This window comes from Gordionus sp. m RMFG-2023, chromosome 1, assembly GCF_954871325.1.
Source record: "Gordionus sp. m RMFG-2023 chromosome 1, tfGorSpeb1-WG-v2, whole genome shotgun sequence".
NCBI classification, from domain to species: Eukaryota; Metazoa; Nematomorpha; class Gordioida; order Chordodea; family Parachordodidae; genus Gordionus; species Gordionus sp. m RMFG-2023.
This window is the reverse complement of record NC_088775.1, coordinates 30,250,811-30,265,313: the sequence shown is the minus strand read 5'-3', so window position 1 is coordinate 30,265,313 and position 14,503 is coordinate 30,250,811. Positions and strand designations below refer to the sequence as shown.

General features: G+C 29.1%; 1 protein-coding gene across 1 annotated transcript in view; it reads left to right on the top strand.

The window, feature by feature from the left end:
- The window catches only part of LOC135931731 (DNA excision repair protein ERCC-6-like), a 56,224-nt gene that overhangs the window by 19,809 nt on the left and 21,912 nt on the right, over positions 1-14,503 (top strand). Inside the window, exons 5-10 of the mRNA XM_065469008.1 lie at positions 174-410; positions 8,701-8,879; positions 9,874-10,002; positions 12,932-13,178; positions 13,468-13,588; positions 13,729-13,832. Coding sequence (XP_065325080.1) covers positions 174-410; positions 8,701-8,879; positions 9,874-10,002; positions 12,932-13,178; positions 13,468-13,588; positions 13,729-13,832 — 1,017 coding nt within the window. The remainder of the gene's footprint in view (positions 1-173; positions 411-8,700; positions 8,880-9,873; positions 10,003-12,931; positions 13,179-13,467; positions 13,589-13,728; positions 13,833-14,503) is intronic.

Genomic DNA, 14,503 nt, shown 5'->3' with positions numbered 1-14,503 from the left:
AATAAATTTGAAAATTTTTTATGTTGGCCTTGCAATGCTGAGATGAATATCATAGGCATATTTTAGAGGGCACACAATTTATGCAGCTCTTAATCAACTTTTTTATTTAGAATATTCAAAAAATCGAGATTTTTAAATTATTAGTATCCAATTTTTAAAAAAATATTATAAAGGTTCATGCAAAGAAGGAAACCGTAGTTCTAAGTCAAAATGGCAACACTTGATCAAAAATGTGTTTGTTCACGGCGGAATCCTGTTAACCACATATTCGAACCTGGTCTTACATCGAGAAATCCTGTGCCAACCTTGGTATTACATATTTCTAGACGAAGGTCACAAAATCAGGAATCCGGAATCGCAAGTCAGCAAGGCTACCAAAATGATTGCAGATCATGCCGATCTAGATTTCGGTAACCGGTTATAAAGTTTTTTTAAACAACGAACGCGTTCCAAAGGGAAATTATTTATAAAATTCGTTTTTTTGAAAAAAAATTATTGTGAATGGCGTTCCTAATATTTTTTAGGCAATTTTTGAAGGAAACCATATTTATTTTTTGACAAACGCGTTCGATTTTTTACAGTTAAAAATATTTTTTAGTAAGCTGTTCTCTTCAAATATTTTTCGGCACGATTTCCTTTCTGACTATTTTACTCTAATATGTTTATCAATTATTTCATACATAGAAATGTATGATTTGATTGTTCGGTGTCAGGTGGATATATCTTTGCCACTTAATTTTGATTTCAATTTTAACTCTTTTAAACAAATATTTAAGTTGAAAATAATTGTAATCATACATTTCTAATATCCACCACATTTTTTAGATAACATTTCAAAAAATATTAACACTCAATGTGTCGTTAACGCTATGAAGAATCAGCTGTGGCTTTAATAGCGTTAAATTATGCAACGCTATAACACCGCGCTTTTATTATAAATTAGGCCTAATGTTCAATTTCTCAAACGCTTTGGTATGGTTTTCACCTAAGGGCAGTGGCGTATCCAGGATTTTCTTATAGGGGGGGGGAAATTTCTATTTTTAACTATTATTTACTAATTCGTGCTTATGGATAGGATATTACAAGCCTCTTTTTTATTATTTCAAGTTAGGTATATTATATTTAATAAAGTTTTTTTAAATGTAAAGGTTTATTTATATGTAAAGTTGAAATAAAGTGTAATGTCATTTTTTTTATAAAATTTGCTTTAAAAACTAGCCTCAGCTTAAATTCTCATACAATATAAGTAGAATATAATTTTTTTTATTGAAAATACTAATAGTAGTTTAAAATATTGACTAGAAAATAATTAAATTAACAAGTTTTTTTAAACTTCTTATCAAATACAAGATTTTTAATTATTTCGTTTGTCTTTGGAACCAAATCTCTGTGTATATTTAACAGAACTAACCCATTTAGCCGAGATTCAGTAATTCGTAAATATGTTTTCAACCTTCTCAAGTTGGAAAAAGTCCTTTCATTCGTACATGTTGTAATAGGCAAACATGCAAGAATATAAAACAACTTCGAAATATTAGGAAATTGAGCCAAGGTTTCTTTACACCGATTGAGCGCATCAATAGCATGCTCAGGTAAAATAGCTAAACGTATAAATATTTATACCACAATTCGAATTCACTGATTTAATTTATTTCAGTATCAATCTCATAGGAATAAAATTTTTCTAAATATTTAATTTTACCAATAGTGGCATTAGAAAATGAAGAAGGATCTTTGGGTAATAAAACTTGAAGATTGCTAAAGACTTGTTTTTTATCTAAAACCCGTAATTTTATTTGCTATAAAAAAGTATCTAAGAATGGGATGAAAATGGATATTTTAGAATATTCTTCAGTTGAGCCAATATTTATTTTCATCTCAAAAATGGCCTAGGTGCTAGACGAGGTTTAATTAGTATTATATCATAAAATTTAGCCTTCGATTCAACGTCTAGATAAATATTATGAAAATATTTATCTACATTCATTCTTATTGTATCTACCTGTTCATGTATATTTTCCGCCAAATCAATAACTTGAACCAAATCTAAATTTGGTTTTTGTAAATTTCTACAAAGTAGTGAGCTAAAAATAATTTATTGATGCAACTAGCAGCAATGATAAACTCTGATTGATCAATTGAATTCAATAATGCTATCGCTGCTAACGACACATTACTTTTTTTCATGCTCAGCCTTATTTATAAATTATCGTTTGATTTCAATCTCTTTGACTAAATATTTTTACATTTTATTAATATTTTTGAATAATATGTTGGAAAATTGATATTCAAATATTTGTAAAATTTTGATTTGTGGGGGGGGGGGGGTCTGGGGGGTGGGGGTAAAATTTTTATTAGCTCAAAATGATATTTATGAAAATAGTCAAATTTGCGATGGGGGGGGGAAATTTCCCCCTTTCCCCCCATTGGTTACGCGCCTGCCTAAGGGCTAATTTATAGTGAAGGTGTTTTGTTCAAATAGTGCGTTATTTAACCCAACTTTATTTACAAAATCAAGCCAATAAATATGATTATATTTATAAATATTTAACGTTATGATGATAAGATGATAACGCTATGATAAAATGAAAAACATATGTTGCAATGCTATGATAAAAAAATTATATGCGATACGATAAAAATAATACCAAAGTAGATAAAAAGGTATATGATATTTAGAATATTATATAAAATATTTATCACTTTCAAAAAAATAACGATTCAACATTTTAACATAACACGTTTACTATAAATTCAGCGTAACGCCTCGGTTATAGTAAGTGCGATTTGCTCAAGAGACGCGATATCCCAGCTGATTCGTCACTCTATAATACTTTTTAAAATATACGTAAAATGCTGTCACAATTTTATCATTTCGCTCAGTATTTATACTAACTATTGTTGGCTTGCCTTTGTAACTTGCGCAGCGAAAAATTTCGCATCGCTTGAGCGAATCGTGCTTACTATAAACGCAGCATTAGATATCACTCATAATTTTTGGAGGAAATAACGCGTAACTATATATATTTTTTTAAAGAAGTATATCTAAGTCATTTTGGAGTCGATTCTAGTTAGGTTATTTGGCTTTTAATAAAACGACTAATTATTAGCTATTTAGAAAATTATCATGGATTAAAATATATCGTTTTATTTTTTAAATAGGGAAGGAAATTTTATTCGGTAAAAAAAATTAAAACATGAACATTTATATACACTATTGAATTAAAAATATATATTGAAAACAAAAAAATCAATATAAAAACATATAATTAAAAGAAGGGAAATTAAGAAAAAAAAAGAATGATATCTAATTAGGTGTGGTCCACGGGGCTTAATGACCCATTAATGGATATACAGTTTGAACGGCAGATTTCGATTGAAATCCTTTGGCGGAGGTAGAAACCTTCTTTCGGATCACCTGTGATTAATCCTAACCTTTGCCCTATTGTTTTGAATAATTTTGCAAACCATTTTTTTATTCGTTTAATCATTGCATCAGCTGAGATATTCTGCATTAGATCAACGTCTAGCCATTTGGAGTATGAATCGACACCAATTAGCCAATATCGCGAATCCACTTGTCCAGCAAAATTAATATAAAATTCCTTACCTACAGTCCAAGAAAACAGAGGTACTTCTTGAATTCCAGGTCTATTTTTCTGGCATCTAGAGCATATTTTGATAAAATTTTCTATATCAATATCACATCTGGGCCACCAACAATACAATCTAAAAATAGATTTTATTACATTTTCTCCAGGATGTCCTCGGTGAACCATTCCTAACACTGCATTTCTTAATTTATCAGGAATAACCAATCTCCCATTCCATTCTTTAATGTCACGATCGACAGAAAGCTCTTCCCTTCGATTATAGAAATTAACAATTTCTTTATCTTTATGACTCGCCAACTTTGATGAATGTGCAGCGCTATTTTTTTAATATAAAATCTTGCTTCGACTCTTTTTGTAGAATATTTTCTGACAATTGCATGTCATTCAAATTAATACTTCGAATCTCCAAGTTTAGAATCTTGATTCTCTTCCATATCTAATATCGGAAGCCTTGATAATGCGTCGGCGATTACATTTTTACTACCAGGTCTATATTCTATTGTAAAATCATAAGAAGCCACCTTCCAAGCCCACGTGTCAAACGATTATTAGAAATTTTAGGTAGATCGCGTTTCTCCCCAAATAATCGCTCTAATGGTTTGTGATCAGTTCGAAGTAAAAATTTTCTAACATAAATAAATGAATAAAATTTTTCAATACCAATAAAATTGCTCGAGCGATAATTCACAAGTCCTAGAAAAAATCTAAGTTGTTGTATATTCTTAGGTTTGGTGCATTTCGGATAGCCTTAATCTTTTCTGGATTACGATGTATACCGAATTTATTAATAATCACCCCTAAAAATGATACCGATTTTTGTAAAAATCTAACTTTCGTCAATTTCTTCTTAGGACCAGCCGTCTCACGATTCGCAAATTTTTTGTGCTCCTCATCATTTCAACCAGAAATATTACGTCATTTAAGTAGACACCATTTGGCAATCTTCCATATATCTCTGGAATATGGTAGGTGGACTTGCCAAACCAAAAGGCAATCGTCGGTAACGAAAATACTCTTTTGTGTCACTATCGTTAGGAATTCATGAGATTCTGATTCTACTTCCATCTGTAAATACGCATCTTTTAGATCAATCACAGTAGTAAATTTATCACCACCTTGGATTTTCTCTAACAAATCGTCTAAGGTAGGAATAACATGATGGTCATACAATAAACACGGATTAAGCGTAACTTTGAAATCAGCTCAAATTTGAATTCGCCATTACTCTTGCATATATTTATGGTTGGGCGTTGACCACTATACCCTAGTTATATTCGAATCAATCTTTTCTATAATTCCCGCAACCACTATCAGTTTAATTCCATTTCAATTGCTTGGTGCCCTACGGGCTGGAAACGATCTTGATACAGCGGTTGTCCCACCTTATCATCAAAAATTTCTTGATGTTTATTAAAGTAATCTAGAATTCTAGAATCTAATGTCATGCATTTTTCTTTGTCAATAGTGTTGATCGAATTGTGCACTTATTTAATCTAACTTGACGAGGCATTCCTAAATTGAATGCTATAATCCATAGTAATCCGAAAAAAGGCACCCCAGTTGTGTTAATTATTACCACGGGTAGGGTCCTTCGTGATCCAATCCTAACATTGACTTGGGGCTCGCTCTTAAGGTCTAACGGATGATCACCATATGCAGTCAATGGACTGGTTGGCTTAATTTTTTTTTATCGCCCCTTGTCCATATATCAATTCCGATCAATGACGTCTGTGCACCAGTGTCAAAATCAAATTCAACATCTAACCCATTTATCTCTTACTTCTCGATTATCTTGATTTTGTTGAATCTTCCATATATTATGAATAGAATCACTTGATGACACTCTTATATAATTTAAATTCTTTGTTTTACAAGAAACACAAAATGACCAATTCTTTTACATTTGTTACATGCTGCATTTGTAGCTTGACATCTCACTTCTCGGTTATGAATAAACCCACATTTATAAAATTTAAGTTTATTATAATCTTTATCAAGGGTATTATTATATTTATATTTATTATTTCCTTTATCAAATGTATTATTATACTTGGCTTTATTATAGCCTTTATCAATTCGTTTTAAATGAATGTTTATAATTATTATTATTATCATTTATCTTATTGACAACCGGCATATTTTTTTTTGCCATTTCTTTGCTGCTCGCTCAGAAGCGATTGTCAGATCAAGAATAAATTGGAAAGTCAATACATTATTATCTCTATCAAGACTGTCTGGATATAGAGTCCTAAGATCTCTTTCAAATCCCGGCATTTCCATGTCAACCATAAACTGATCACGCAAACGCTCGTCAATAGCATTATATTGACAACGCTTGCCAATTGTTCTATTTTATCTGCAAATTCAGTTATGATTTTACTTGTTTTCCGTAGTCTAATGAAATCAATCTAGAAGCAAAAGTTGTTGACGTCGGTTTAAATAATTTAAAACATATTTTTAATTTCCTTAAAAGATAAAGTTTCAATCGAGTCAGGATAACAAGAACGATCTACCAACTCAATTATTGCCAAAAAATGTTAAAATATATCTTTATATTGACATTCACAGTTGGGTTTACGTTTTTTAACCAAAAACTGGCTTCCCATTGAAAAAAATATCTATAAATCGAACTTCTTTCGCCATCGAATTTCTTTCGCCATCGAATTTATCAAATTTAACCGTAGATAAGTCCACCAATTTTCTTTTATCCGCCAATTTTCTGAATCTTCATTTAAAGAATCGCCACGTGTCGCCATTTTAATAAAACGACTAATTATTAGCTATTTAACCATGGATTAAAATATATCGTTTTATTATATTTAAAATTATCACACCATATTTATTAATTCATTAGAATGTTCTCTATATATATATATATATTTAATACATTTAAATAATAAATACAATTTATTACAATTTGGCATCTAACATTAGCTGCAATCAAATTTGCAAAAAAATAAAATTATAAATGCTGAGGAATAAAATACCAAAGCTAAAAAGATAGAAAATTTGTTTGGTGTTTAAAGAGATTCTTTTCTTTTTTTAATTCTAAAAGTAATGAGTGTTATATTTGATGATTTAAGGTACTCTTATTATAGTTCAATTTGTGCGCACAGGAGTTTTCCAAAAAATTATTAATCAGCTGTTTTATAAAATGTTAGAATTTTTTTTTGTCAAAATTTTGAAAAGTTCCATCATTCAAAATATGTAAATTATTCAATTATTTATTCGTATATAATCAATATTATTGAAGGAAATAACTTACATTTTTGCAACTACATTACAATATTAATAATATTAATGAAACTAACTTATTATTGAATGTTATGTAAGAAAATATAAAATTATATGATTGAATTTGAAAATTTTAACAACTTTTGAAAAGAATAACTTAACATTGCATTGTTATGCAACAATGTAGGTAATTATAATTATTATTTAATGAAACAAAACTTTATATAGAATTTTATGTATGAAAAATTATATCATTAATCTTTGCCAGCAAAATATGGAACCGATTCAATTATTTTAGATGACATTTTTATTCAATCATTATTAAAAGAATAATAAATCTAACTCAATATAGCATTTTATATAAAAAATATTTAATTATATCATTTTTAATTTGTATTAAATTATTTATTCTTGTAAATTGCTAATATATTCATTGTTTTCCTTCTGTACTAAATGCATTATTATTTCAAAATATTAATTTATTTTATTTTCAAATTTTGCTAAATATTGATATTTTTAATTGTGTCTTGTGCTATTAAATATTATCCAAGACAATTATAATTTATTTTAATTTAACAAAAATCAGGTATGGACTAAGTTAGCAAATATTAGGACTGGACTAAGGGCAAGATTTTATTAGTGTCAAGAGGATGATTTTTTAGATTTTATGATGTGTGGTTCATGATTAGGCTTGATGTCAACTAGGGTTAATCAGCCCTATATTAGATGATTAGATATTCTATTTAACATCACTTTTTACCTAACTGCAGTTCAGGTTAAGGAATATTATAAAGCTTGTGGACCACATTGGTAGTTAGTTTATAGCTATACTACAAGGATAAGGGTTAGTATTTATATTAGATGAGGAGAAATACTCATTTTAACCAAACCCACCACATTTGGTAAGATTTAAAAGATATATAAGGCTAAAAGAAAGAAATCGCGAGGTAGCCAATAAGTTTTTTTTAATTTTTACCAAATTAGGCGGTCTGATACTAACCTCGTGAACCTGCTAGTGGTTAGCTTATGGTTAGTGTTGTTAAACGGCTCGAGTTTTAAAAATGGTCAACCCAATATTTTAGCCAAAAATATTATGCAAACCTGGAAATTTTGCTCATAGATGGCAGAAAGGTTTGGACATCTATTAACGAACATATTTAGTTTAATCATATTTATGGGCTTGATTTTATAAATAACATTGCGTTAAATAATTCACCGTTTGAACATAATGCATTTACTATAAATTAGCCGTAGGCTAAGATCATACCAAAGCTTTTGAGTAATTGAGCATTAGACCCAATTTATAATAAACGCGCTGTGTACAAGCTTTGCGTTATTTAAAGCTATCGAAATCACAGCTGATTCTTCATAACGTTTACAATGACACATTAAGCGTTAATATTTTTGGAAATAACCCAAACAATGGAACGTTATCATTATAACGCTCGACATTTATAAACTACACCTATTTATTGGCTTGATTTTGTAAATAACTCATCGCTTGAACAATATTGCTATTACTATAAATTACGCCTTGGTCTAACTATTTTTTTCTATGCTCTAATTAGATTACATTTATACAATTTTAAAATACGAAAATGATTCGAAGTTAATACAACTAGTTAGCAGACGATAAAAATTTTTTAATTTGCATACGATCGAAATATTCAAATTTTTTGAAAAATTTTGCTATATTTTAAAATTGTGTGGACAAGAACTCTTTGGTATAGACTTAGCCTTAGCTTCTTTCTAGCGCATTATTTTTTTCTTCAAAATAATGTTTACACTACACAACTTCCCCGTTTTTATCGATTCAATACTAAAAAAAAAATTTTCATTTGATTTAATTCAGGAGCTCGGCTTTACGAGAGTCATCGCTTTATTTTGACCGGCACCCCCATGCAAAACGACTTGAAAGAATTATGGACGCTTTTCGATTTCGTGTACCCCGGAAAGCTCGGAACCCTCAAAGCTTTTTCCGATAACATAGCGAACCCCATTTTATCCGGGGGTTATGCTAGCGCCTCTCAGGTTTGCACACAATGCACCACCTCGTGATTATTATTAGTGAAGGTCAACAGCCCGGTCCTATTGGTCTTAGACCGGGGACCGCAGTCCTGACCTATCTTTTATTAATATTTTAGCTTGCTTTATTATTCAATTAGTCTTATTTTTTTGCATATTTTATTTTGTTATTTTTCTAGAGTAGTTTTTTTTAATTTTGTGAATTTTTAGTTCATTTTTATTTTTCAATATGAAAACCATAAGTTTTTCAAAGAAGCATTTTACTTATAGTCCCAATAAACAAGAATTAAATTAGGTAAAAACAAAAATATTTTTAAAATACCAAAAAAGTAGAAAGACCGGTCCTTGATCGGTCTTTTTATTTAGGACCACTCTCTTGATCGATCTTTTTATAAAAGACCATAATCCTGTACTATACGAGTGTATCGGTCCGGACCGTAACATTCACTAATTGTAATTATTATAGAGCTCTTATTTGTTTTTATAGAGTTAACATGGCGTTGTTTTATTGCACTCTTTTCATAAAATTTATCAACCCAAGTTTTAGAAACCCTATGATAATCGGACTACTATTATTTACTCAATATTATAACATTTTTCAAAAAATTTGCGAAAAATAAATTGAATCATTATTGCAGGAAAGATTTGTAAATGTTCAAGTCCTTTCCACAACTTAAGATATTCTATAGGAGTTTTTAACATCTTGCTTTTTTTGAACCCTTCATAAATTATTATTTTTTTAAAAAATTTAAGTAAACCCGATTTGAATATTTCTAAATATTTTTTGAAAGGGGAGGGGAGAAGGTTATAATTTAATTTGTAAAAAATATATAAACAAATTCTACATTCTCCAATATATATATATATTTTTTTGAAATTTATCTAGATTAGAACATTTTTGATAATTTAAATATTGTTCATGATATTTGGTTGGTTGGACGATACAAATAACATTTCTCAAAAGGGAAGTTTTTATATATAAATAAATATGCAAATTTAGATACAAATGGCAACGGCTTATAAATGTGCATGCGTATTGAAGGACTCGATAAGTCCTTATCTCCTTCGAAGGACCAAGAACAACGTCGATTTCATACGCGAGATCAATATTCCTAATAAAAATGAACAGGTCTTTTATTTTAAATGGACTATTTTGCAATATATTTATTGTCATGTTAGCAAGAATGGAAATAATGATTTGACTATATTAAAATATTTTTCTACAAAATATAAATTTTCGACTATGTAATTAGATAAAAAAAATTTGCTAAATGATATGATCGTTATGCATCAAAAAGAGAGAAAGGGGAATCATAATTTTGGTTTAATAAGAAAGGAAATTTTTCATTCATCTTAGGGTTTTTAGGTTAACAAAGTACCCATTCGAATAGTTTTAATTTTAAATCTTTTAAAAATTCCTAATCTCAATAGAGAGAGATGACTATTTTTAACTTCTTTTTATTTTATTTAATATGTTATTATTTTTTTTAATAAAATATTTTTAATATGGTTTTTAAATTTTATTTTTATATATGTTATTTTATACTTTACATATTATTTTTAATTACTTTTTATAATATCAAAATAAAATAGTTTTAATTCAAAAAATAAAATTAATATACAGAGTTGTTAACGCTCCTTTTTAAAAGTAGCTAGCTCCCGCCCCTACCTTCTCAAGAGGAGCTAGCTCCCGCTCCCGCTACTACATTTTTAAAAGGAGCTAGCTCCCGCTCCAAGTAATGGAGTGCCACTACATAACCGCTCCTTTGATTTTCATTTTTTTAGAAGGTATACGAAACAAAATCATATTTTTTTATCAAAAAGCTTTTTTTATATCATAGACCTTCAGAGGTACCATTTGTACGACCCGGCCCAGATTAAAAAATTTTCGGCCCGGTCCGGCCCGGATTTTTTTCAAAAATTTTTTACGGCCCGGCCCGGGTTTAAAAATTTTAGGCCCGGCCCGAATATTTAAAAAAAAAATTTTTAGGCCCGGCTCGTAATTTTTTAAAATTATATTCGACCTGGTATATACAAAAAATTCATTATTTCGTATTTTATCATATTTTTCGGCGATTATTATCATTTAATAAGCAAGTATTATCATTTAATAAGCAAGTATATTCGCTAATGTTATTAAACGGCTCGTTTTGAGCCGATTTACTATATGTCTACACCTTTGCTCCTTCTATGAGCAAAATTTTCAGGGTTGCATAATATTTTTCTGGATAAAACACTGAGTTAGCCGTTTTTAAAAATCGGCTCAAAACGAGCCGTTTAACAACACTATTATTTTTTTTTATTCTAAACAGATATTTAGTATATTACAAATTGATACTATAAAAAATTTGTGTAAATAATATTTTGAGAATATACTATATATTTATAAAAAAAATAAAAATGATATTTTAATTAATAAAAAATATACATATATTATATAATAATGTATTTAATCCTTTGCGTATTTATTCCATGGCAGGAAAATTATAATTTTATTATTTAATAGATACTATGAGTGTTAGCTAGTGTTAACTTTCACCAAACATTATATGGTTATAACTTTATATAATCATTATGACCATATCTAATTGACGAATATAATATTCATGTTATATAAATTTTTAAAAAAAATACGGCCCGGCCCTGGTATATTTTAAAAATTTTAAATACGGCCCGGCCCTGGTACCCAGGCCGGGCTTAGGGCCGGGACTGCAGGTCTCTGATTTATATTAAATGATCTATCATAATATTTATAGCCTTTAATTAGCATTTAAAAGTAAAAAAGTAATAAATTTTCTAAATTAGAATCTAACAAACATCCACACCTCTCTCCTAAGACCTCTTTTGCAATACTAAACAGGCGTTCCTCAGGAGCACTAGAGGGAAGCGAGGTATTGTATTTTATAAAGATATTTTTTAATTAAGGAAATTTCTCAAAAATAGTAATTTTGGTATCATTATTTAAAAAATATTTGCCCAATATATTATCCTCCTCATGATCAATTTCATGGAATTCAAAAAAATTTTCTAAATCTTTTTGTATTTAAAAGAAAGATTTTTTACTTTTAGATGCTTTTTTACTGCTCACTTTTGTAAATTAAATAGTTTTATTTAAACACAAAAGGCATTTTGCCCTTAGTTTGATCATTTGGATTAACATCTTTTAGAAGTTTAATATATTTTTTGTATGATGGAAATGGAAATTCGATTTCTTCATCTATGATCTCTAAATCCATAATATCGAAAACTATTTTTTGTTATATATATATCTATAAAATGAATATTAATATGACTTACAAGATTTTCCAAAAAAATTTCAATATAAAAAGAAAAACTTGATGTTTAATATTTAAAATGATTAGATGAAAAACCAATATAAAACTCGGCTAAACATTTAATAATGGATAAATTTAAATTAAATTAAATTTCATTTTTATTGAATTTTAATTAACAAATATTAAAAATAATTTAATTTAATTTATACATTAAATTTAAAGGAGCGGTGAAGCGGCGCTCCTCCACTCCAGCCCTAAAAGGAGCTAGCTGTTTTTGAAAAAATGTAGCGGCCAGGAGCGCCGCTCCTTAACAACTTTGATATACAATAATCGAATGTTCATCATAGTTTTATGTTTATTGAGAATTGAAGAGACTAGAGCCCTGAACTTTCATGTTTACTTTTAGAAAGATTTTTTAGGCCCGATCTCAGTTCTAATTTATTTTTTAGATCTCCCTCCATCCCCATAATTTTTTTACTTTATAAATATAAATTAAACCCATTTTTATAAAAGAAAAATCACAACTTTCGGATTAATAATTATCGTTTTGTATTAATAAATTTAGAGATAATCTTAATTCCTATTTTATAATATACTTTCAAACTCGGCCCCGTTTTATATTAGTTTTTAAGATCCGATCCGAGCTCCCGAGACCGGTTTTCAGGCATATTTAAGATTTTGCGATGTAAGTTTAAATAAACTCGTCCATTTCTGATAATATAAATAAAAAAACGAAGATATAAAACTAATTAAATATTTTTTTAAAATCGCTAATCAAATCAGGTACTGTTTTGCCAAATCACCAATTATCAAAAGAGTGTATACCAGGAATACCTATCGACGTTTGATATGGACGACATAATCAAAGGTCGGCTTAAGATTTTCAAGGCCCTCATAACGCTGAGGAAACTTTGCAACCACCCGGATTTGGTTACCCGCGAATACGTCGAGAAACACGATGACCCCCACGAGCAAATATTATCTGGCAGAAAAAACAGGACGAGCCAATACGGATATTGGAAACGTTCAGGTAATGACAATTTAAGATTTTAAAAACCTATCATATGGCAGATCAAGTATATTATTTTTAGATAACATGTCAGTTTCGGGAAACCGAATAATTAAAGGGGGGACAGTGTTTAAAACTTGGACAAATATAGGAACCAGATTCCACAACCTCTTTCTTGAAATTTATAGAGACATGAGCCAATTTATTTTAAAAATATTCAGAATTAGGACCCTTTATCTAAACTGAGGGAAAAGGGCATGCATCGGAAGATACATTCTTGGGTGACTGATTCAAATTATTATATTTTTAGGGAAAATGATTGTTTTGAAGGAGTTATTGAAGATGTGGCACAAGCAAGGCCACAAGGTGCTAATATTCTGCCAAACACGTCAAGTCCTTGACATCGTCGAAAAATTTGTTTTAACCAAAAAGTTTGCCAACACAATTCTATTAATCCCTCATTCCCCAAAAGCGAGAAACGATATTTAAAAATTATAACTCTGTATAATAAATAAATAACGATATTGTATCTTCAATGCATTTACATTTATTATTTTTTTAATATCGAAAGTTACACTTATCTCAGACTTGATGGATCTTATTCTATTAAATCCCGGCACGAGATTGTGAATCAATTCAACGCTTCTCGGGATATTGACCCTATCTCGAATACAAGTAAAACGATGATATTCTCTATTAACTTTTTAATCGCTAAAATATAGATTTTTTTTAAAAAAAATTGAATATTTTTGATATAATATTAGTGGTTAAACCCAAATTAAACCCACGATATAAAGTTTTTCGAGAGTACATAAATTTTAAACCTTAAAAGCGGAACGAATCTGCAAATCTTGATTTTATAAGTGACCTATTTCATTATTATTAACATATTATATTTTTAATTGATTTAATATATTTTGTACTTCAGTTTATATATTTACAAATTAATCTACATACATCAATTAATTATCATACACAATTAACAATATATTTGAATACCATTAATCATATTATTAAATGTCTTTGAGGTTAATTGATTCTATTAAATCTATTCTCTCCTTTTTTGGATCTCGATTTTAAACGATATAAATTGTTTTCTTATCCTTTTTGGATAACGGCTATGTTCTTTCGTTCTTTATCACGGTTTGATCTGAACGGTCTAATTCATTCTTACCATTTATGCTAATATCTTAGGTTATTGAGTCTTCGGATCAATGTCTTTGGTCATAGAGTCGGGTATAGGATCAATGTCTTTTGTCATCAAGTCGTGTTTAGGATCAATGTCTTCGGTAAATAGGTTCACTTTCATTCATTCGTGGTGTAGTTTGCATCGTTTCTCCTTCTCT